The 21,452-nt window shown below is 62.1% G+C and overlaps 1 protein-coding gene across 1 annotated transcript in view; it reads left to right on the top strand.

The window, feature by feature from the left end:
* PPP2R2C (protein phosphatase 2 regulatory subunit Bgamma) overlaps positions 1–2,891 on the top strand; it is a 76,807-nt gene extending 73,916 nt beyond the window's left edge. The window contains exon 9 of the mRNA XM_090267099.1: positions 1,630–2,891. Within this exon, the coding sequence (XP_090123225.1) occupies positions 1,630–1,921 (292 nt within the window). The 3' untranslated portion in view covers positions 1,922–2,891. The remainder of the gene's footprint in view (positions 1–1,629) is intronic.
* The last annotated feature ends 18,561 nt before the right edge of the window (positions 2,892–21,452 follow it).

The raw sequence follows: 21,452 nt of genomic DNA, 5'->3' as shown, positions 1-21,452 counted from the left end.
TCGCCAGACTTTCTCTGGTTCTGGGGTGTTTTCAGGCTCAGCAGGCTCCCTGCTCCCACACTGGGGGGTCCCAAGGCTGGGAGGTCCCCGGGTCATGACTGAGGGGACATTAGAGCCAGTCCAGCGTGTCCTTGGGAGCGAAGAGGGGCTTCTTCAGGCTGGTTGGAGGCGGCAGGCGCTCTCCTCACCCGAGCAGCTGGGTGGGCTCCACACTCCCACGGGCGCCCCCACACCCGTCATTGAATTGTCTCAACCACAAACCATTCTGGTCACACAAATTAAGGTTTTAGAGGCAGAGCTTTAGAACAGAAGAGAATAGAGCCAGAAAATATATTCAGATTCCCCACCCACCCTCCCTTCATCTCCGGAGATGACAAATCTCTTAAAAAGGCAGAACATTCTGACTGGCCCCCTCCCCAGGCATGGGCCCACCCCCACCGCTCCCCAGGGAGCTTCAGGGAGGCCCTTCCACTCACCACACAGAAGAATGGCTGCCCATGAGCCCCACCTGGGCCCACCGGGGTCCACCTGGCCACCCCAGAACACCCACGGAAAAGCCTGTTTACAGAGGGGCTTTAGCCCCCCTATTGCCCCCAAACACGAGGCCAGAGAAGACAGTTTGGGGTCAAGGGCAGGTGCCTGCAAACACTGACCCAGTGCATGGTGGGCTCCGGCCAAGCCCCGCTTCGGGGGCGCCTGGCCACCTCCAGGCACCGCACGGCCGGTGGAGCCCCAAAGCCGAGGACAGGAACCAAAAGGAGTTCTCGGCCCACATGGGCCAGGCCCTGAGCCGAGGACTGTGCTTCCTCTGTAGGGTCAGAACTCGGGGGGGCTGACTTACTCGGGGGAAGGAGAGAGGAGAGTCCCCTTGTTTTCCTTCTTTTGTAAAGATTTTATTTTTAGAGAGGGGCGGGGAGTGAGAAAGAGGGAGAGAAACATCGACCAATGGTTGCCTCTTGCACCCGCCCCGACGGGACCAAACCCGCAACCCAGGCCTGTTCCCTGACCAGGAGTCACACCGGAGACCGGTCACTTTGTGGGATGATGCCCCACCCACTGAGCGACGCCAGCCAGGCAGACCCCTCGTTTCCCTAATGGATGGACAGACAGAAAATTCTCCCTAGCGGGGCGGGGCAGGTCTGTGAACTTCTGCACATCAGCTGCGTGCGAACAGCGTTCATGGACACAACTGCGCAGAGAACAGGGGTCCCAGGGCCCTGCGGGAAGGGCGGGGCGGGCCTGCCCTTGGTCACGCCCCGCGTGTACAGCCCAGCGTCTTCTGTGTTTGGTCCCTTGGCTCCACTCTGCTGCGGCCTCGTCTCCTGAAAGTCTAGGGCTCTCGCTCCCGGAGCAAAGCGGAAGGTGCAGAAGTCCGTGGTGTTTGGGACGGAGCATTAACGGGGTCTTAGTTCTGGCCTTGAAATCTGAGGATGAGACCCCGAGGGGGAGGTGTCACTGGGGTAGGCCTGGCCCCCCATCCCGTCCCCTCCCGTGGGCTCCCTTTCCCGGGACCGTTGGCTCTGCAGCTGCGCCCCCCACCCCCACGCCAAGCCTGGGTTTGTGTTTTAAGAAGGGGCGGCCCTCCCTTTCCCACGTCCTCCCCACCTGACGCCTCTCCTCCTCCGCCAGCGTCATCATGACCGGGGCCTACAACAACTTCTTCCGCATGTTCGACCGGAACACCAAGCGGGACGTGACCCTGGAGGCCTCCAGGGAGAGCAGCAAGCCCCGCGCGGTGCTCAAGCCGCGGCGTGTGTGCGTGGGCGGCAAACGCCGACGGGATGACATCAGCGTGGACAGCCTGGACTTCACCAAGAAGATCCTGCACACGGCCTGGCACCCGGCCGAGAACATCATCGCCATCGCGGCCACCAACAACCTGTACATCTTCCAAGACAAGGTCAACTCCGAGATGCACTAGGTGTGTGCAGCGCCCGACCCCGGGAGCCCGCCTTGGTGGCATCCCGCACGTGATGGCCGGACGGCCACTGGAGGGGAGGCGACGGCCTTGTGGGGCAGTCGGTCCCGTGGGCCCCACCCCAGGCTTCCCTAGGCCCGGCCGCCCTTGCTGGTAATTGATTAAAAGGAGGAAAACAGAGGATTCACAGCTGCAGATGGTAAAGCGGACAGTGGTCGCCCGGGAAGTTCAGGGTCCTTTCGTTCCCTGCTTGACCTGCCTGTGGTCTTTCTCACCTTGTTAGGGTTTTACACCTCCGGGGTAACTTCTCACTCCAGCGGTTCCTTTCAGGGGAAGCAGAGCGAGGGGAGCTGTCCCTCTTACACATCTCAGTGGCCCCAGGTCAGGGCTCTGGGGACAGATAATGAGGCTCAGACAAGCCAGCCCGGGTCCTCTGATTACAAAGGAGAGATTCCCACGGTCTCAGAGCCAAGGCCCTCACCTGGGCGTCTGGGCTGTGAGTTCATGCAGAGACTTTGGGGCTGCAAGCCCATCTTTTAGGTTCTTTCCGTGTTTTTCAGTATCCCAGGTCTGTGAGGTTTCCGAGGGGGAGGGGGAGGGGATCGCCCTGTGTGCGCACCTGTAACTCCCCTGGTTTAACCAGCCTTTGCTGCGGTGGCGGCGGCCGTGTGCCAGACACGGCCCGCGGTCCTTCAGGGGCGTTGACTTAAACCCCGGGGACTGTCATTGCTCACCGGTCACTGGGCGCCTGGGGGGAACGGACACTGGCTCTGTCCTCGACCTTCTGGAACCCTCCTCGCGCACGCCGGCTGCTGGCCAAGGGCCAGGCTCTGGGTGAGGTGCCGGGGTGAGCAGGTGGACAGTTCAGCAGACGGGGGTCCCGGGACGGTCGACAGTTGGCACAAAGCGTGCGCCAACCAGGCGGGGGCATCAGGGACCCATCGGGTCTTCACGGGGCGCTTTCCTACCCGTGCCGTGTGGTGGCTCACATTGAAACCAGCGTCTCACCTGGAAGGCGGTCTTCACCTGTGAAGCAGGACAGAGCAGGTGGGGCAGTGACAGGGTCCCGGGAGAGCCAAGGTGCAGGATGGAGAGTGGAGAAGACCCCGGGGCTCCTCACTCCTCTTGGTGGCACCAGAGTCCGGCCCTCCCCCGTTGTCCCCCTCCCCCCGCGCTGCACCCCGGCTCCTTTCCCCAAGCACTGAACTGCCTCCCACAGAAAATTGCATGTTATCACCAGTTTAGGGTACCTTTTCTTCACTGACCACGCAGTCTCGGACACTTCCCCCGGGGCCACAGAGGTCAAGGCCAGCCCCGCCCAGCCTGCCGCCCACCCACCCACCTGCCCTCTTTGCCCAGCAAGGGCGGAGGGACAGGGCTATGCATTTCGATTCAGAAAGCAGCCTGCACAGGGTCCACCCACTCAACCCTGTTTTACAAGAGGTAACCTGGCCCAGGAAACAGACCCACGCAAGACGTTCTCCGTGGGCGCTGGGCTGCCTTTGTGTGTGTCAGAGCACAAAACGCACGAGCACTCACTTCCGGCCCTTCGGTATTTCCACAAGGAAATGGGTCCCTTGACTTTCTTTTTCTTTTTAATCAACATGAATGAAGAATGTTTGTTTATATCCCTGTCAAACCCAGGTCATCTGGACAGTATTATATGTACATACCTATTCTCATTAAGATGAACAGTCTCGGGACTGGATTCCTTTACTCCCCTTTGTAAAGAGGTTCAAGAATGTGGTACATTGTATAGAAATCTCGTCGAAGCCCAAATCCAGCTCTGAGGGCCTTACCCCCTCCCGGGACATTTGGCACAATCCACGTCCCTCTGTAATTCAGATGCTGAGCGCTGGCAGGTGGAGGTGACTGTCAGGTCAGGTAGCACCGCCGATTTTCCGCGTCCCTTCTACCAAGTGCGCATCTTAGGCTGGATTCAAGAGCGGGTCTTCATACAGCTCCTAGTTCCTGACATCTGATTTAAGCCTTGGATACCAAACAAGAAGAAAAAAAGAAAGAGAAAGAAAACGATCTTTTCAGTAGAAACGCCTATCTTTGCACCCCTGGGAAGCAGAGTCCAAGGGGGACGTGAGCAATGAAACGCGCGCTGAGGACAGGTGTGGCGGGGAAGGGGCGCACCCGGCGGGGGAGGGGCGCACCCGGCGGCGGCGGCAGCGCCGGAAAATGGTCCCAGCCCGCGCGTCCCTCCTGTTTCAGATCCTCCGCTTCTGTGGTCTGTGTGGGCACTCCCGTGTCCGTGGGAAGTGCCCGGTGGTTTTGCGTTAGTTTCAGCCTTTCTCTCGGGGGGCGGAGCCTGCGCTGGTGGAGGGGCGGACCCGCGCCTTTCGGACTCTGACTCACAGGTGCAATCGATTCCTTTGGTGTCTCTCAAAGTATCCAGCTGTTGAATACAATTATAAATATGTGAATACCAGCTTTTTCCAATAAAATAACAGATGCTGCATCGACCATGAGGCTCAGCATGGTGCTTGTGTTCAAGGAGGCCCAGCCCCGGGGCGGTGGGAAGCCTGGGCCACCCCAGGCTTGGCCTCCCTCAGCTCCGAGCGCAGCTCTCGGTCTTCCCCAGCGCTGACGTCATTACCAAGGACCCCGTCATTCTGGGCTGCGACGGGATCACCTGGGTAAGGCCTTGGAGCCCAGCGCCTGGCACTCAAGTCCCCGACATACGGTGGTTTGTTCGCAGCCAGTGAGCGTAACCCTGACCCTGGTTTGCAGATACCCTCACGCTCTCCCACGATCTTTTCGGACCCTCACACGCAACACGAGAATACGGCACAGGTGAGGCCACTGAGGTTCGGCGAGGTTAAGGAATTTACTGGAGGCCACACACCTGGCGCGCATAGGTGACCTTGGGCTGACTGACTCCTAATCCAGGGCTCACCTGAGACCACCACCCTGTGCCTCTGTGTCCCAGGGAAAGGGACCCCAAGAGGACAGAAACCACAAAGTGTGAGGATTAGTTCTGGAAGCCAGAGAGGCCCCGCCCTGCCTGCTGCGGAGGCTGAGATGAACAAGGACATGGGGGGAGCGTGGTGCACCCCTCCACGGAGCCCCAGCCTCGCCCCTCCACGATCAAGGGGGCGCTTTACACGCCAGGCCCGGCGGGAGGGAGGCAGGGGCTGTTCCGGAGGGTCTGCCGGCGGGGCTTTCATGGGCTCAGCTCTCCATCAACCACACAGGCCTCGGGACAGAGCATAAAGTTGGAGAAAGCCACGTCCAGGCTGTGTGACCTTGGACGTGTGGCTAACCTCTCTGAGCTGCACCTGCAGGAGAGAAGGCAATGGTACCACTGTGGGGATGTGCGTGTGATGTGTCATGTCATTTAGGCTTCACGTTATCCCTTTTGAGGTGGGATTCAGCTTTGAGACCCTGAGGTGGGGAGAGTAGCTGGGGGTGCTTAGGGGGATGTCCTGCCCCAAGCGCCCTGGAAAGGAGAGCACCCCCACTGGCTGTGCTCAGAGGGAGTGGCACCAAGAGGAGAAGGGCCGGGGAGGTTGGACTGAGGCCCCGCCTGCTGTTGCTGGCTGGGAAGATGGAGGGAGGGACACAGGCCGGGGCCAGGGCTGCTCCGGGAGCTAGAAGAGTCCTCCAGAAGGGACCAGCCCTGTCCACACTGTGACTTTAGCCCAGGGAGTCCCAGGGAAGACTTCTGACCACAGATTGTAAGCGAGTAAGTGTGGGTGGCGCTGAGTCATTGTTTGTGGTGATTTGTTGCAGCGGCCTCACAGCTGAGGACCCTCAGACACGTCCAACCATTGCCTGGGTCACGCACGTGAAGGACGCCATGTTGCCCTTTGTGAGAGTGGCGGGGAGGGACCCTGCTGGGGAGCTCCCGCTGGACTGAGGCGGCTTGCAGCCTGGTGGTGACACAGAGGGGCAGGCAGGGGCTCCAAGAAGGCCAGGACTGTGGCCTCCCTCCTGAACTTTTCCCCGGCTCCTGAGCCCCTTTTCCTCCTGAGGCACGAAGGCATCAGGGAGGGAGCGGAGGCCACGGTTCTGGGAGGGCCTGGCAGGGAGAGGCCAGGGGAGGTCATGGCCCGTGGGAGGCCAGCAGGATGGGACGTGGAGGGCACAGCCGTGACCGAGGGTGGGGGCTGCGGCCGCTGCAGGTGCTGAGGTCTGTGAGTCCTCATGGCCTCTGGCAGCTCCTGAGCCCGTAGCTTCTCTGACCCAGCCCTGTGATTCATGCCTCATGGTGGCCTTCAAGGGGGGCTCCCAGCCAGGGACAGACTGTCAAGGCTGTGTGGCAACAAGACCGGCGCCCTCGACACAAGTGGCTGGGCAGGGGTTGGGGGCGGGGGTTGTAGCAGAAATGGGGAAGCGGGGTCCTCCTGCCAGGCCAGCGGGAGAGCCGGCGCCTGGGACTGTGGCCCGGTCACAGAGAAGCTGGCCCCAGACACGAGCAGCCCCTCCTTCCTAAGGACTTAATTTCCCTGCTGTCGGCGCCTCTGTTGGGGGCTGCTCACTCACCACCCCCTCAGAGGCACCGGTCATCGAGTCCTTCACCGCAGCCCTGAGGACAGCCTCATGGGGCGGGCCCGGACCAGGAAGAAGTGGACCCCAGACCAGGCTCCCACTGCTCAGGGTCCTCACCTGGCCTCTCACGGGACAGGCTGATGGTTAAGGTTCGTCTTTGGAGCCAGACTGCCCGGGACCTCATGACCCTGTGTGGCCTGGCCCTTCCTCCGTGGGGGCTGCAGGTTCCCCACCGGTGAGATGGTAGTCAGAGGTCATGACCTGACATCACTCTGTCCCTGCAACTGCCCCTGGGAACCTCAAACAGAAGCGGAGGGGAGCTGCTATTGAGGGGGTGGCTGGGCAGCAGGACAGCTAGTGGAGGGATTCAGGAGCCCCCCACCCCCACATCACCTGTCCCCCCACAGGCCGGCAGCTACATGGCCTGCACACTGCTCCCACTTCCAACAGCCACAATTCCTGGTCCCCAAGTAAGAAGTGAGCAAAAGCTCAGACTCCAGGAGCTAACATTGCCGGGGCAGGCACAGGCCCGGATGGGAGACCCCGGCCGCACCAGAAGCAGCAGCAGGATCAACGGGCCACCAGGGGCCACAGGGCTGGCGGGCGGGGACACGGGACAGGAGGCACATCCTACAGCAAATGACATCTGCAGTCAGGACCCTCTCCCCCCATGAGGCTGCTCACAGAGCGGTAACTGCACCTCTGAACTGAAAAGAGTAAAAAGATTTTTTCATTTGTGAATTTATTTATTGGAGATGTCCTAAAGAGGTTTGAGGAATCATATGTTCGTGAATCAGTTTTATGATAAAAGTGAAATTTTATGAGATCGGAACCATGTGCCGTGCACCCCTCTGTGGCCCTGGGTGGGCCTGGGTCTCAGGGGTGGGGCCGAGAGCGGCTGGGACACAGGCAGGTGCAGAAGGACAGCACTGGGTTTCGGAAGATACTAAGAGCCGTGAAGAAAACAGGCTTAGGCGATGTGACAGGGAGTGCTGGGGACCACAGTGGTTTTCTACTGCGGCCCCAACACAGGGCCTCAGACACAGCGGCCACACCGCAGAGCGTGCGCCGCATCGCAGGTGCCGTGACGGGTCAGAGAGCCGAGGCGGGCTCATCGGGTGCGCTCCGCCCCGGAGGCACACTGACGGGAGAGTTCCCTCCCAGGTCCCTGCCAAAGCCACTCCTGGCTTCCAGGGGCCACCCAAAACCTCGGCTCCCGGTCCCTCCATTCAGCCTCAACGGCTGACCTTTGCCCGCCCCCCGCCCCACGCCCACCCCCGGCTCACCTCCAATGGTTGCCATGATACCTCTATGACCCGTCTTAAGAGTCTTAGATCTGTGACCCGTGCTCACAGCGCCGGGTTGGGACCTCCGCAGGCACTCCCCAGCAGGGGCAGGGAAGGGCTCCCCAAGATCTTGTCCTAATGAAACACAGACTTGGCTGTTGGGACACAACTGGCCCCACGGAGGACGGGGGGGAAGCCACCTCCAAAGGACAGCAAGTTCCCCCAGGGCACAGACCGCCGGGCTGGCTGGGGGGCAGGGCAGGGCCAGTGGGCAGACACAGGGCCCTCGGGTGGGCACGAGAATGGCATGATGTGATGGATAGTTTTTAAAGATCCCGCTGTGATTTGACATTGGAAATCACATCTGACACGGGGCCCGAGAGCACAGGTAGGATTCAGACCTATGAAGAGGGAGAGACATGTGCTTCAGGTACAGAGAAGCGGGCACGCGGCCCGGAGGCGGGAGACGTGAAGGCGGGGCCGGGACGCACGCCCCGAAGAGACCAGTGAGTGATGGGACGGGGCAAGGGGGGCAGGAGACCCTCTGCGGAAGAACAGACGGGACAGCGGGGAGGGGGACCCTCTGCAGAGGAACCTTGGCATGGGGCACAGAAGACCCAGATGGAGCAGTTCAGAGCAGAGGGGACAGGGGACAAGCAGGCGGAGTCGTGGGAAGAGGGGGGACAGGAGACACTGGGAAGCAGGAAAGGGGAAACCTAGGGCCCCTCCATGAAGGGAATAGGGCAGAGCGGGGAGGGGACCCTCCATGGAGGGTCAGGGCAGAAGGGGGAGGGGACCCTCCATGGAAGGTCAGGGCAGAAGGGGGAGGGGACCCCCCATGGAGGGTCAGGGCAGAGAGGGGAGGGGACCCTCCATGGAGGGGGAAGGGCAGAAGGGGGAGGGGACCCTCCATGGAAGGTCAGGGCAGAAGGGGGAGGGGACCCTCCATGGAAGGTCAGGGCAGAGCGGGGAGGGGACCCTCCATGGAGGGTCAGGACAGAGCAGGGAGGGGACCCTCCATAGAGGGTCAAGGCCGAGCGGGGCAGGGACCCTCCATGGAAGGTCAGGGCAGAGCGGGGAGGGGACCCTCCATGGAGGGTCAGGACAGAGCAGGGAGGGGACCCTCCATGGAGGGTCAGGGCAGAGCGGGGAGGGGACCCTCCATGGAGGGTCAGGGCAGAGCGGGGAGGGGACGCTCCATGGAGGGTCAGGGCAGAGCGGGGAGGGGACCCTCCATGGAGGGTCAGGGCAGAGTGGGGAGGGGCCCCTCCATAGAGAGAACAGGGCAGAGCGGGGAGGGGACCCTCCATGGAGGGTCAGGGCAGAGCGGGGAGGGGCCCCTCCATAGAGGGAACAGGGCAGAGCGGGGAGGGGACCCTCCATGGAGGGTCAGGGCAGAGCGGGGAGGGGACCCTCCATAGAGGGAACAGGGTAGAGCGGGGAGGGGACCCTCCATGGAGGGTCCGGCAGATCGGGGAGGGGACCCTCCATGGAGGGCGTAGGGCAGAGCGGGGAGGGGACCCTCCATGGAGGGGGTAGGGCAGAGCGGGGAGGGGACCCTCCAAGGAGGGTCAGGGCAGAGCGGGGAGGGGACCCTCCATGGAGGGGGAAGGGCAGAAGGGGGAGGGGACCCTCCATGGAAGGTCAGGGCAGAAGGGGGCGGGGACCCTCCATGGAAGGTCAGGGCAGAGCGGGGAGGGGACCCTCCATGGAGGGTCAGGGCAGAGCATGGAGGGGACCCTCCATAGAGGGAACAGGGCAGAGCGGGGAGGGGACTCTCCATGGAGGGTCAGGGCAGAGCATGGAGGGGACCCTCCATAGAGGGTCAGGGCAGAGCATGGAGGGGACCCTCCATAGAGGGAACAGGGCAGAGCGGGGCGGGGACCCTCCATGGAGGGTCAGGGCAGAGCGGGGAGGGGACCCTCCATAGAGGGAACAGGGCAGAGCGGGGAGGGGACCCTCCATGGAGGGTCAGGGCAGAGCGGGGAGGGGACCCTCCATGGAGGGAACAGGGCAGAGCAGGGAGGGGACCCTCCATGGAGGGTCAGGGCAGAGCGGGGAGGGGACCCTCCATGGAGGGTCAGGGCAGAGCGGGGCGGGGACCCTCCATGGAGGGAACAGGGCAGAGCGGGGAGGGGACCCTCCATGGAGGGTCAGGGCAGAGCGGGGCGGGGACCCTCCATGGAGGGTCAGGGCAGAGCGGGGAGGGGACCCTCCATGGAGGGTCAGGGCAGAGTGGGGCGGGGACCCTCCATGGAGGGTCAGGGCAGAGCGGGGAGGGGACCCTCCAAAGAGGGAACAGGGCAGAGCGGGGAGGGGACACTCCATAGAGGGAACAGGGCAGAGATGAGAAGGGGCCCTTTAGAGAGGGGGCAGGGCAGAGGGCATTGGGGACCCTCCATAGCGGGGTCAGAAGAGAGGGGGTAAGGGACCCTTCCTATGGGTGTTAGGACAGAGGGCGTAGGGGACCCGCCGTGGAGGGAGAAGACAGAGAGGTTAGGGGACCCTCCGTGGACGGAACGAGGCAGGTGGGGGAGGGGACCCTCAGTGGAGGGGGCCCGGGGAGAGGGCGACTCGGACTTTCCGTGGAAGGGGGAGGGCAGGCGCAGTGGGCACCCCGTACTGAGGGAGCACACGAGAGGAGGGTGGGACCCCCTCCACTGAGGGGGGCAGGGCAGAGGGGGAGGGGAACTCTCCATGGAGGAGGCAGGGCGGGGGGCAGGGGACCTTCCATGAGGGACAGGTGACGGGGGTACTGCGCCCCCTCTATGGACGGTCCCCTTATTCCCCTTCCCTGCTTCTCTCCTGGGTCCCCCGTCCTCCCTGTCCCCACGGCTCGCCCTGCCCTGCCCTTCGCAGGGTCCCCCGTCCTCTCCGCTCCGCTCCATCTGGGCCTTCTGCCCCGCCTCCTCTGTGGACGTGCCCCTGGCCCCCGCACCGTCCTTCTACCCCGAGGGCCTTCGGGTCCCCCACCCTGTCCACTCACTCACGGGCCTCAGAGGGGCGGGTGGCCCCGGTCTGCGGCCTTCGTGTCTCCCGCCTCCTTGGCTGCGCGGCCGCCCTCTGGGCCTGAAGCACACCTCGCCCTCTTCATGGGACGCGAGGGGCCATTTTCACCCGGGGCGCCACGCGGATGTTTAGAACACGCAACACCTGCCCGTTCAGTCAGGGGACCGACCCCTTCCCTTAGGTGGTCCCATTTAAAAACTGACCACCTCGTTTCAAGCAGGGGCCCAGACAGAGGGCTCTCCTCGGTCTGTCGGCCGTGTCGGCACAGCCGACGGGACGGTCAATTCACGGGAAACATCTAAGAAAACAGAAAACAGGGAGAGAAAAAGGAGGAATCGGGAAAAGAAAGCGAGGACGGCCTTGAAGACAGACCAGCGCCCCTGACTGAACGGTCACAGGCCGCGTGTTCTCCGAGTCCTCGCAGCCCACCGGCGAGGCGCGGCCCCCGGGTGAAAATCGCAGGTCTGAGTCCTACGCGCTCTCGGGACACACCTCACGTGTCATTTCCAATGTCAAATCACAGAGGGGTCTCAGGGGGGTCGGGGGTGTGGGGAGGGAGGAAGGGGACCGTGGGAGGGTGGGGGTCGGGGGTGGGGGGAGGGGCGATGAATGGGGACGGAAGAGGGTCGGGTGGCGAACTCACAGCACACAGACGACGCGGGACGGGGCTGTGCCCCTGCAACCTAGAGAACCGGGTCAACCGGTAGGGTGCCAATAAATTCAAAGACAATTAGATAAGGGGTGGGGGGCCCTCTTGAATGGGATGAATACCCTTTTAAAGGAGACCCCGTCCCAGACTTTTCGGGGGGGCTGCTTTGTCAGTGACACCAATGTCTAACCACTAGGCCGTACGCCTGAGACTAATATTGAAGGTCAACTCTAACGCAAAATTTCAAAACATTATTAATATCAGAAACCTAAGTGAGATAAGTAACATTTAAAATCCATAAATAAAAGAGGTAACTCGGGGTGATCTTTAAAACACACAAATCACATCATGTCATTCTCGCGTCCAAAGGCCTTCCCGGGCCCGGCAGCGGTCCGCTGGGCACACGCCCGGCCCGGGAGGAGTCACACTGCCGGGAGGGGAGCGACCTGTCTCCTCCTCCAGGGGCCTCCGTCACTGCTCTGGTGGCACCTGGCAGTGCTGCAGGACGGACCCCGGCTTCCTTGACAGTGGGCTAAGCATTCGCTTTGGCGGCTTAGTTCTCGCGTGGGAGAAGACACACGCGTGCATTTTTTTTTTTTAAAGCCTTCATGGTTGCGGTAGCATTTTCAACCCACCCGAGAAAGCTTCATGCGCCCCCAACGCCCACCCTCCCCGGCGCCCCCGCCAGCCTGGCTCACCCAGCCCTGGGGGCAGAGGGCCAGGGCGGTGCTGCCCAAGCGGCCGGTCAACGGGCACCCGGTCGCGCGTCTGAACAGAACTGCAGCGCTCGCAGAAGGCAACGGAGGGAGGCCAAGGCTAGGATCGGCCACGAGCCGGGGGGACTGATCTTTCACCACGCAGGGGTGCGATGGCAGCCGCGTGACCCCACCACGCTCTCAGAACTCCATCGCCACCTCCCGGGGACCCGTGAATCGCCCACGGCAGGAAGCGGCTCCCCGGCTTCTGAGGACCCACGGGCCCTCTGCGGAGCCCTTCAGCTCACGCGGCTCGTCTCAGCCTGCGGACGGACACAGGACACCTCAGGTCCCGGGATGCGGTCTGTTTTGAGTTCTGAGTTTCGCCTTGACAAGAAAGCCAGGTCTGGGGCCCTCGTAAGACCGCTGCCGCGGCGGTTGAGACAAAGAGTGCGCGATTCCTCAGGAAAACGAACCATCGAACAAACAGAAACAAGAACCGCCACGTGCTCCGGCGGCCCCACCGACGGGGGTTTGCTCAGAGAGCTCAGGGAGGGTCTTGGAGAGACATGCGCACAGCAGGCCGACCTCAGAGAACAAGAGAAATCTCCAAGAAACACTCTTAACTCTCTACGTAAAGGATCTAAAAAAAAGAACAACAAACAAGCCCAGAGGAGTAGAGGAAAGGAAATCATCAGGATCAGGCCAGAAACAGATAGATGGTCTTTAAAAAAAAAAAAAAGGAAAGAACAATACAAAGCACCTGCAACCGAAAGGTGGCCCTTTGAAAAAACAAACAAAAGCGACAAACCTTTCTCCAGGCTCATCCAGAGAAGAAGGGAGCCCTGGCCAGAGAGCCCATCGGTGAGAGCGGCGTCCCAGTCCTCCAAGGGCGCGGGTTCCACCTCGGGTCAGGGCACGGACGAGAGGCGCCGCCTGTGAGTGTGTAAGAGAGTGCAACAGTAAATTGATGTTTCCCCCTCTCCCCCCCACCCCTCCTTCTCTATCTAAAAGGCAATGAAATAATAAATAAAGAGACAGGATCCCCCCATCATTAAAATCAGAAACGAGAGGAGCAGTAACAACGAACCCCACGGAAGCGCTAGGGACGGTAAGAACACATCGCCAACGACCACACGCCGACACGCTGGACGGTCTGGACGCCACGGACACGTTCCTAGACACGCGCCGCCTTCCAGACCCCACCAGGAAGAAGCAGAAAACCTGAAGAGACCGATCACGACGAATGAAATTGAAGCGGTCATCAAAAACTCCCAAGAAACAAAAGTCCCGAACCGGATGGCTCACAGGTGAATTTTACCAAACATTCAAAGAAGAACTAACACTCATCTTTCTCGAACTCGTCCAAAAAATCAAGAGACAAGAAGTCTCCCAAGCTCCTCTCACAAGTCTGGAATCATCCTCTTTCCCAAACCACATAAAGACACTAGAAAGGAAGACGATTAGAGGCAATATCCCTGAGGAACGTAGATGCTACAATCCTCAGCAAAATTTTAGCAAACCAGACCCAGCAATACCTTGAAGAGATTATCAACAACGAAAAAAAAAAAAAAAAATATCATGCGCCATAATGAGACAGCAGGGCGTTATTATCTCACTATCCCAGGGATGCAAGGTCGGTACAGGAGCTGCAAACCAAGAAACGCGATGCGCCACAGAAACAGCATCAAGTGTGAAATCACATGATCCCATCAACAGGTGAAGGAAAAGTGTTTAATAAAACACAGCGCCCGGTGAGGAGAACACGTCTCAGCAAAGGGCTACGAAAGGGAACACACCTCGGCATGAAGGCCACACGTGACCAGCTCACAACCAGTAACACACTCGGTGGCGACAACCCGAAGCGTCTCCCTGCAGAGCGGGAGCAGGACGGGGGTGTCCGCTCTCACCGCTCCCATCCGACACGGCACCGGCCGTCCTGGCCGCAGCGACCGGGCGAGGAGAAGAGACCAAAGGCACCCGCATTGGGCGGGAGGAGGTGACGCGGTGGCTATTCGCAGATTCTGTGCACAGAGTCGCGACATGTCTCCCAACACTGCCGGGGCTGACGGGCGCATCCAGTACAGGAGCCGGACACGAACCAAAGGGCCGGCCGGAAATCGGTCGCATCTCTAGGCACCAACGACGAACTACCAGAAAGGGAAACCGAGAGGACGACCCCACTGACAACTGCGTCAAAAGACAACAGCAAACCCAGGAAGAAACCTCACCAAGGACGCAGAAGGCCTTGTCGGCGCCAAGGCCGGGTCCCGGCGGCTCCGGGCACCGAGCCCGTGAGCGGCGCTGCTCCAGGGCTCGCGGTCCTCCGACGGGAGCGGCACCACCTGCACGTCACAGCCACACGGACGGTACTTACGCTCGGTCTAAGGTGAGAGACGGTTCATGACTTCTCTCTGTGTACTGGGCGGAACGGTGCTCAAAACTGTGGTCATAACGCCTCGTCTCCATACGCGCCCTCCTTCCAGAGACGCTCCGGTTCCTCTCTCCACTGGGCGGCGAGAAGGATGACGAAGGCCAGAGTGTGAAACCAACAAGCCGCGTCAGGCGGGGGCGAGACGAACCTGAGAGACAGAACGTGACTCGTCCAAAGTCCAACACTTCCTCAGCCGTCAAGCCAGAGGGAGTCTCGCTTCCCATCCGAGGCTTCATGGGTGAGGGTGACAACGCCAGGCCGTGACGGCGGGCTTTCAGTGTCCGAACCCAGTGAAATCTCCCTGCTCCGCGTGTCCCACGATGCGGGCCAGGGAGCCCCCGCAGCTCATCCTCTCTCTCTCCACACAGTGACTCGGGGACCCAGGGCTTCTCGGCTCTGCGGCTGCACCGAGGGCCCCGGAGGCCGGCTGCCCCTCCACGCTCAGCTGGCGAGGCCCACGGACCAGCGGCACGCAGGACCCACGGACCGGCAGTGGGAGGAGGGCCCGGGAGGGCCGCTCCCTCCGGTCCCGCCTCTGGCCGGACCTGGACCGCAGGGCGGGAGGGCTGGGAGACGCAGGACAGCGCGACCCCCGTGCATTGCGCACCCGGGACGGCCGCCCGCCTCCCTGTCCCCAGCATGTGCAGCCGACTCTGCCCACCGTCTCCAAGAGGAGTGACCGGGGAGAGGACTGAAAGAACGGGACGTCACGCCAACCAACGCAGCCCCTCCGAGGCCCGTGAGTAAAGACGACACTGTCCACTCGTTCCCAGAGACAGTCGGCTCGCGGTCCAGACTCACTTTCTCCTCCCCCCCCTTTTCTTCTTCTTGACGACAGAGAACACGTCATTCTGGAGCCACCAACGTGGAGCGGGTCCTCGGCCAGCCGTCCCTCCTCTGATGAGCACCACGAGCTCGGGACAGAACGCGGAAGCCGGTGTCCCCGCATTCGGGAAGGAAGCAGCAGTGTGGTGACTGGGAACGGAAGTCAGAACTGGAAAGGTGACCCGCACGGCGGTGTGCGGGTGGGTTTCCTGCGTGCGTTTCGGCTCCGTCCTGAAGGCGGTGAGTCTCAGCAGGGCTCCGCTGCCGGGACAGGACGGGCTCAGAGAGCGGGATGGGAGAGGGGCTGTCGGAGCCAGAGGGGTGGCTCCTGGGGACCCTTCCCTCTCCTCTCCCCTCCGTGCTCCTCTCTCGACCCTGCTCCTACCCTGACACTGTAGCCATGGCCGCCGGGTCAGCTCCTGAACTGCGGAGGAAACACCCGTCTCTGGCTGGCGGGGACCTCCGTGCTCCACCACGTGGGGGAAGCCGGCTCACTTTTTCTCTTTTTGGCCTCTCACCAGTTTGCCCTGAAAACCACCTCACTCTGGGAAGCTTCCACACAGTGCACGGGGGGAGAGGAACCTAAGATCTCAGAGAAACCAGAGCTTGTAGCCGAAGGACCGGGGAAGGTGGCGGAGAGTCCAGGAGAAGACGCGCTGAGGGTGAGCGGGGCTCCGGCTCCGCCACGCCGGTGCTGAGGTCACCGCCGAGACAGACCTGCGCCACCGTCATCACAGACTTACCCGGCGGTCTCCCGACCTCTGCTGCCCGGCGGTGGGAAGACAGACCGTGGAACCCCGTTTAGTAAGGGAGTCGGCGCGGCACGTCCATCGGTGGCATCGTCCCAAGTCTGGAGGGAGAAAGTCCCGGGACTAGAACGGGCACAGGGCTCCGTGGGAGGAGGCCGGAGCTGCGGAGCACCAGCCCGCAGACCCGCCGCGCCCTCGATTCTATTTCTGAGAACAGGTTCATTTTTACAAATAAATCTATTTTTCATTCACGTTTCCAGTGGTTTCCTATGGGAAAGACTCAATTTCTCGCCCGAAAGGTACACCTAAGCAGCAAAGAGCAGCTTTCAGCCCTCGCGTGGCGTGGGGGTGGGAGGGGCTGATTCACTGAGTTTCTTTTACTCCTTCCCCCACCCACCCGCCCCCCCGCCCACTCGCCTATTTATGAACAAAGCGGACCCAGCTGACGTCCTGTGGACATTCTAGCACAAGGGCCGCCGCAGCCTCTGGGCCAGAGAAGGAGCAGCCGTTCTGGTCCCGCTGCTGCAGCCAGCCCCATGGAGCCCCACAGACGCGGTGGCCCTGAGACACAGGCCAGCAGGGGCGGAGCGGGACCCCTGGGGAGCAGAGTCCTGCTTCTGCCCTGGCCACAGCCTGCTCACCGCCCTGAGAGTGGGGAAGCGTCCCGCTGAGGGAAGCCTGGCCCCGCAGCGGGGGCACCCAGGCCCCAGTTAGGGGGAGCGCACGAAAGCAGGGTGTCCTCCATTTTTCCCCTTGTACAGACGAGGAAACTGAGGCGCAGAGACCAAAGGTGCCTGGCCCAGAGGCGCATGGAGTCCATACGGACCAGGACTCTGGAAGGGGAGAGAGGAAAGGGAGGAGAGAAGGAGGGAAGAGGGAAGGAGGACCCTGGAGCCCGGGCTGGCGCGGGCAGCAGGAGCGGGGAGATGCCCAGCCCCTGCCCCTGGCCTGCCTCTGTCCCCAGGCCTGGAGGTGGGGCGCCCCGGGGAGCCACCCCGGCCACTTCTCCCTGGGCCCTGACCCCGGCCTGGGCTGCTGTGCGCGCCTGCCCTCTGGTGGCAGGATCTGGAAGCGCTTCTCCACTGCACATCCCAGGCCCGGCCCAGCCCAGCCCAGCCCAGCCCCACCCCCACTTCTCAGGGAACCCGTGGGTGTCAGGTCAGCAAGGCACCCACTGTGCACCAGGGCCTGAGCCGGAGATCAGAAAGGAAGGAAACGACCCTGTTTCCGAGAGCGCACGGCTCAGGGGGAAGGCGGAGGAGGGGACCGACCACGGCCATCTCAGGAGGTGGGGCTTGGCCGGGGGAGCTCAGGTGGCACATAGTAGGGCCGGTTTAAGGCAGGGCAGCCACAAATCAGGGGCTGGAGAGGCCCAAGGCTGCTCTCCCACGCTGGCCTGTCTACGGACACAGCCCCTGAGCAGAGGGGACTTGGTTGGTTTGCAGCTGTGACTGCAGAGGAGCCTCGGGGCTGGGGCGGAGGGGCGGACAGGCTCCCACTGCTCAGGGTCCTCACCTGGCCTCTCACGGGACAGGCTGATGGTTAAAGTTCGGCTTTGGAGCCAGACTGCCCGGGACCTCACGACCCTGTGTGGCCTGGCCCTTCCTCCGTGGGGGCCGCAGGTTCCCCACCGGTGAGATGGTAAAAAGACGTCATGACCTGACATCACTGTCCCTGCAACTGTCCCTGGGAACCTCGAACAGAAGCAGAGGGGAGCTGCTGTTGAGGGGGTGGCTGGGCAGCAGGACAGCTAGTGGGGGGATTCAGGAGCCCCCCCCCCCTTCCTGCCCCTGTGCAGGCTGACAGCCACACAGCATCTGATGGATGTCTCAGGCCAAGGTCATAGTTCCTGCTGGTCCTCTTCTGGAACTAAGTCCACACCCCACCCCCACCCCGACTGCCGACCTGGAGCCGGCCCCCCTCCCCCACGCTGGGCCGGGGCCTGCACAGGTTCCACCACCTGATGAAAATGTGACCAAAGCTCACCAACTTCTGGGGGACGGGTTTCCTAGCAACCGAGAAGCACTGAGAGCAGCTGAGAATAATCGCCTGAGTTGTGACTCATCTCAAGCACCTCGGTCCTTTTGTGAAAAACAAAGCTCCATGATCTCCACCTGGAGACCGTCAGCAGGCGGCCCACACAGGCAAACGACACCGTAGCTTTCAGGAAGGGACCGGAACATCGGACGGGGGCAGCAACCTCGGGACAAAAGGAGGACTGGGGCCGTGAACTGTTCCCGTGAGGCCTCCGCCCAGCCTGCCGGAGGTGCAGGTGACCGTATCATTTACAAATGTGCCAGAGAAGAACTGACTTCCTCATGGAAGGACCACCAGTTATTCTGGCCAAGCTGCTTACCATTCATTATTCACTCTGCAAACGCTTCCCGTGAGCAGCACTGAGGCCTGTGGCGTCCCTGTCCCGGCTTTGATGGTGGCTGTGGGTCTTGGGGACGTGACCTGTGCCTGCTGTGCCTGTCGTCTCATCTGCAGTGTGTGGACACTGGCAGGACCCACCTGCAGGGCTTGGGGGCTAAACCAGATCTTTCTGTAAGTGGTCAGCACCGAGCCTGCCCCCTCCCCCAAGCCCGTAAACAACCTCATTGCTATTCCCGTTAACCGCCCCTAAGTGTTAGTGAAGACTTGCTACATCCTGCCACTGGGTCCTAGCCACCCTGGGGACATTGGGATGGTCTGGCTCCACGCTGAGAAAGAAGATGCCTCGCTGAGGACCGCAGTCTGTAGGGGGGAGGGGGCGCTGGGTGAGGCAGGGTGGGCAGGAGGAGGGGGTTTGCTGGAACCTGGAGCCAGCAGGCTGGCCGAGGCCACTGACACCAGCTGGCATGGTCTAGGGGTCCGCGTGCTTCCTGCGGCCCCGCACTGCTGCCCAGAATCTGTACCTCCTACAGCCAGGCAGTGGGGGACAGGGGGCACTCACCCCTCTGCCCCGTGTGGGCAGCTGGGAAGTAGTCAGTCCAAGGGTCCTGCCCCCGCTCGTCACGGGGTCTGTGTGTGGCCCAGGTGAGGCCAGTGCAGCACTCTGCCCTGACTGTCAGAGCCAGGAGATGCTCTCTGAGGCCTCATGCGATAGGGACCCCATCATGGTGCGGTTTCTGACGCGACGGGCAGAGCCAGGATGGTGGTTTCCTGCCCAAGGCTGGCGGAAAGGGAAGGACACGCGGGATGTGCCTGTCTGCTGAGGAGGTGGCCCTATATCCCTTCCAGTGACGCTCCCTCTGTACTGGCCAGAAACTGGGCGCCTGGCAGGTGAGATGGGGAACAGGGTTTCCGTGGGCATCCAGAGACCCAGCTCCAGCCAGGGCTTCCCCCAGAGAAGGCACTTGGGGGGCAGAGAGTTGTTGGTGCCACAGACAGAACAGTGGGGGGCTGCTCTATCTTCCCAGGACTCACGCCAGGCTGCTCCCCGAGAAGTCCTTGTTTTTGCCCTTCCAATAGGGCTCTTCTGCCAGTCAGCGGGAGTGATTTCTGTGGCTTGTCCCCCAGCAATTCCAGTGACAGAGAGGTCTGTGCCCACCCAGCATGCCTGCTATAGTGTAGGGGGGGCTGCTTCTGGCGCCTGGCGTGATTCACCCCCAGACAGCTACACCCTCGGGACAGAAAATAATGACTTGGTGATGGTGCGCATCAGCAGGCAGGTCCCTGAGGGAAACCAAGGGGAGGGGGGCCAGGGAAGGTCCCAGCTGGCACGTCCCGGGTGGGCTGGCGCAGGTGGGGCCACGGGGGCGCGGAAGACACTGCCCGGGCAGAGCAGGGTCCTAGGTCGCAGGCATAAGACCCGAATTCTGGGAACCCAGGCCCGGTTTTAGCAAAGCCCCCGCAGTGACTGCTGGGGTCGGGGGCTGCCTCACCCGCAGTGACTGCTGATGCCAGTGTCCTGTGTCCTGCAAAGACCGCGTGGCCTGCTGGCAAGAACGCAGTGACCTCTCTGTTTTGGGAAGCCTCTCTGTTCCCAGGCCAACGCCCCCAAAGCCGTCAGCAGAGAGTCCCTTCAACTCCCTCCCCGCTTCCCCCTCGAAAAACCCCTGCCTTTCTCTAGCGGCTGCTGACACCTCAGGGTCTCAGCCCGCCTGTCAAAGGGGCCAGATAAACGCTTTAGACTCGTGGCCTGTTCTCTGTCATTTCTCCTCACTCCCGCCGGACCTAGCGCTAAGACAGGGTGGCTTTACCCCGAGCTGCCAACCTCCGAGTGGCTCTCGGGACCCGTGGGTGCCCGTGACTGCCCGGTGGGGGCAGGGACCCTCAGGGGGCCGAGTGGGAGATGAGGGGCTTTGGTTAAAAATCAAAGCCCACTTTCAGGCCTGTCTTCGTTAGAGCAACAGGCAGAGAAGGTGTTTATTGAACGCCGACACCCCAACCTGCTGACCAGGACTTGGGACGGCAGAAGGGCTGTCGTCAGGCGGCAGAAGCGAGAAAGGAAGGTCCTGGGTCATGGACGGCTTTGCGGGAACTTGGGGTTTGCCACTTGAGAGCGTGGTCACGGGGGGTGGGATTGGGACACAGGAGCATAGCAGAGGAGACAGAGAGCCGCGCTCAAATAACTGAACCCCGAATGGTTGGTCTGCAGCCGCCGCAGTGGCCGGTCAGCAGGGAGGCCGGGCGGTCCTGCTGGTGCCGTTTCCTGCCACCCCAGGGGGTTGGCGGTGCGGACCCCGTGAAGGAACGACCCTCTGGGGTGCTCGATGGGGCGGGTGTCTCCCGAGCTCCCCTGGACTCTGGCATCAAACCCTCTCCGCGGTGCCACCCAGCTGGGTCTTCTGGGAGCAGCTCCAATGCTGCCACCGCTTTGTGGGACCCTGTGAGACCCCCAATGCCCTGCAGACCCTCCTGGGCCCCACGGCTGGTGAGGGGCGGTGAAGGCCCAGCCCTGAGCTGGCAACCGGACATGCCATCGACCATTGGCTGCCCTGTGGCCGGCACAGTCCCTCCCAGCCGGTCCGGGCGACGGCTCCATGGGCTGTGCTCTGCAGAGGGCACTGCAGACCCAGGAAATGGCTGGTTTCTTCACGGCTCAGTGAGAAGGACAGGCATGGCTCTGCCGTGTGACCTGGGCAACTCGTCCAGCCTCTGCGTTCTCACGGAAAATGTAGGCGGAGGGAGGGACGGGCCCAGCTGCAGGACCAAATGACCTCGGATAGCGGTGCCTGACCCACACGGCGCTCAGAAACCGAGGCTGCCCCCTTGAGGAGGGCAGGGCGGGTCCTAGAAGCAGGAGCCTTTGTCCCTAGCAGTCTGGCTTCACCAGTCCCTCCGTGCACCGACACCCGGTCCTGGGCTGCATGCAGCAGCCTGGTTATCCACAGGAAAGGGGGGTGGTGAGGTGTTCTGCTGTCTACGGTTCCATGGAAGCCATCTGGTCTCCAGGACCAGAG

This window comes from Furipterus horrens, unplaced genomic scaffold, assembly GCF_987537825.1.
Source record: "Furipterus horrens unplaced genomic scaffold, mFurHor1.1.pri manual_scaffold_2, whole genome shotgun sequence".
In the NCBI taxonomy this organism is placed as follows: Eukaryota; Metazoa; Chordata; class Mammalia; order Chiroptera; family Furipteridae; genus Furipterus; species Furipterus horrens.
This window is presented reverse-complemented; position numbering and strand designations above follow the sequence as displayed.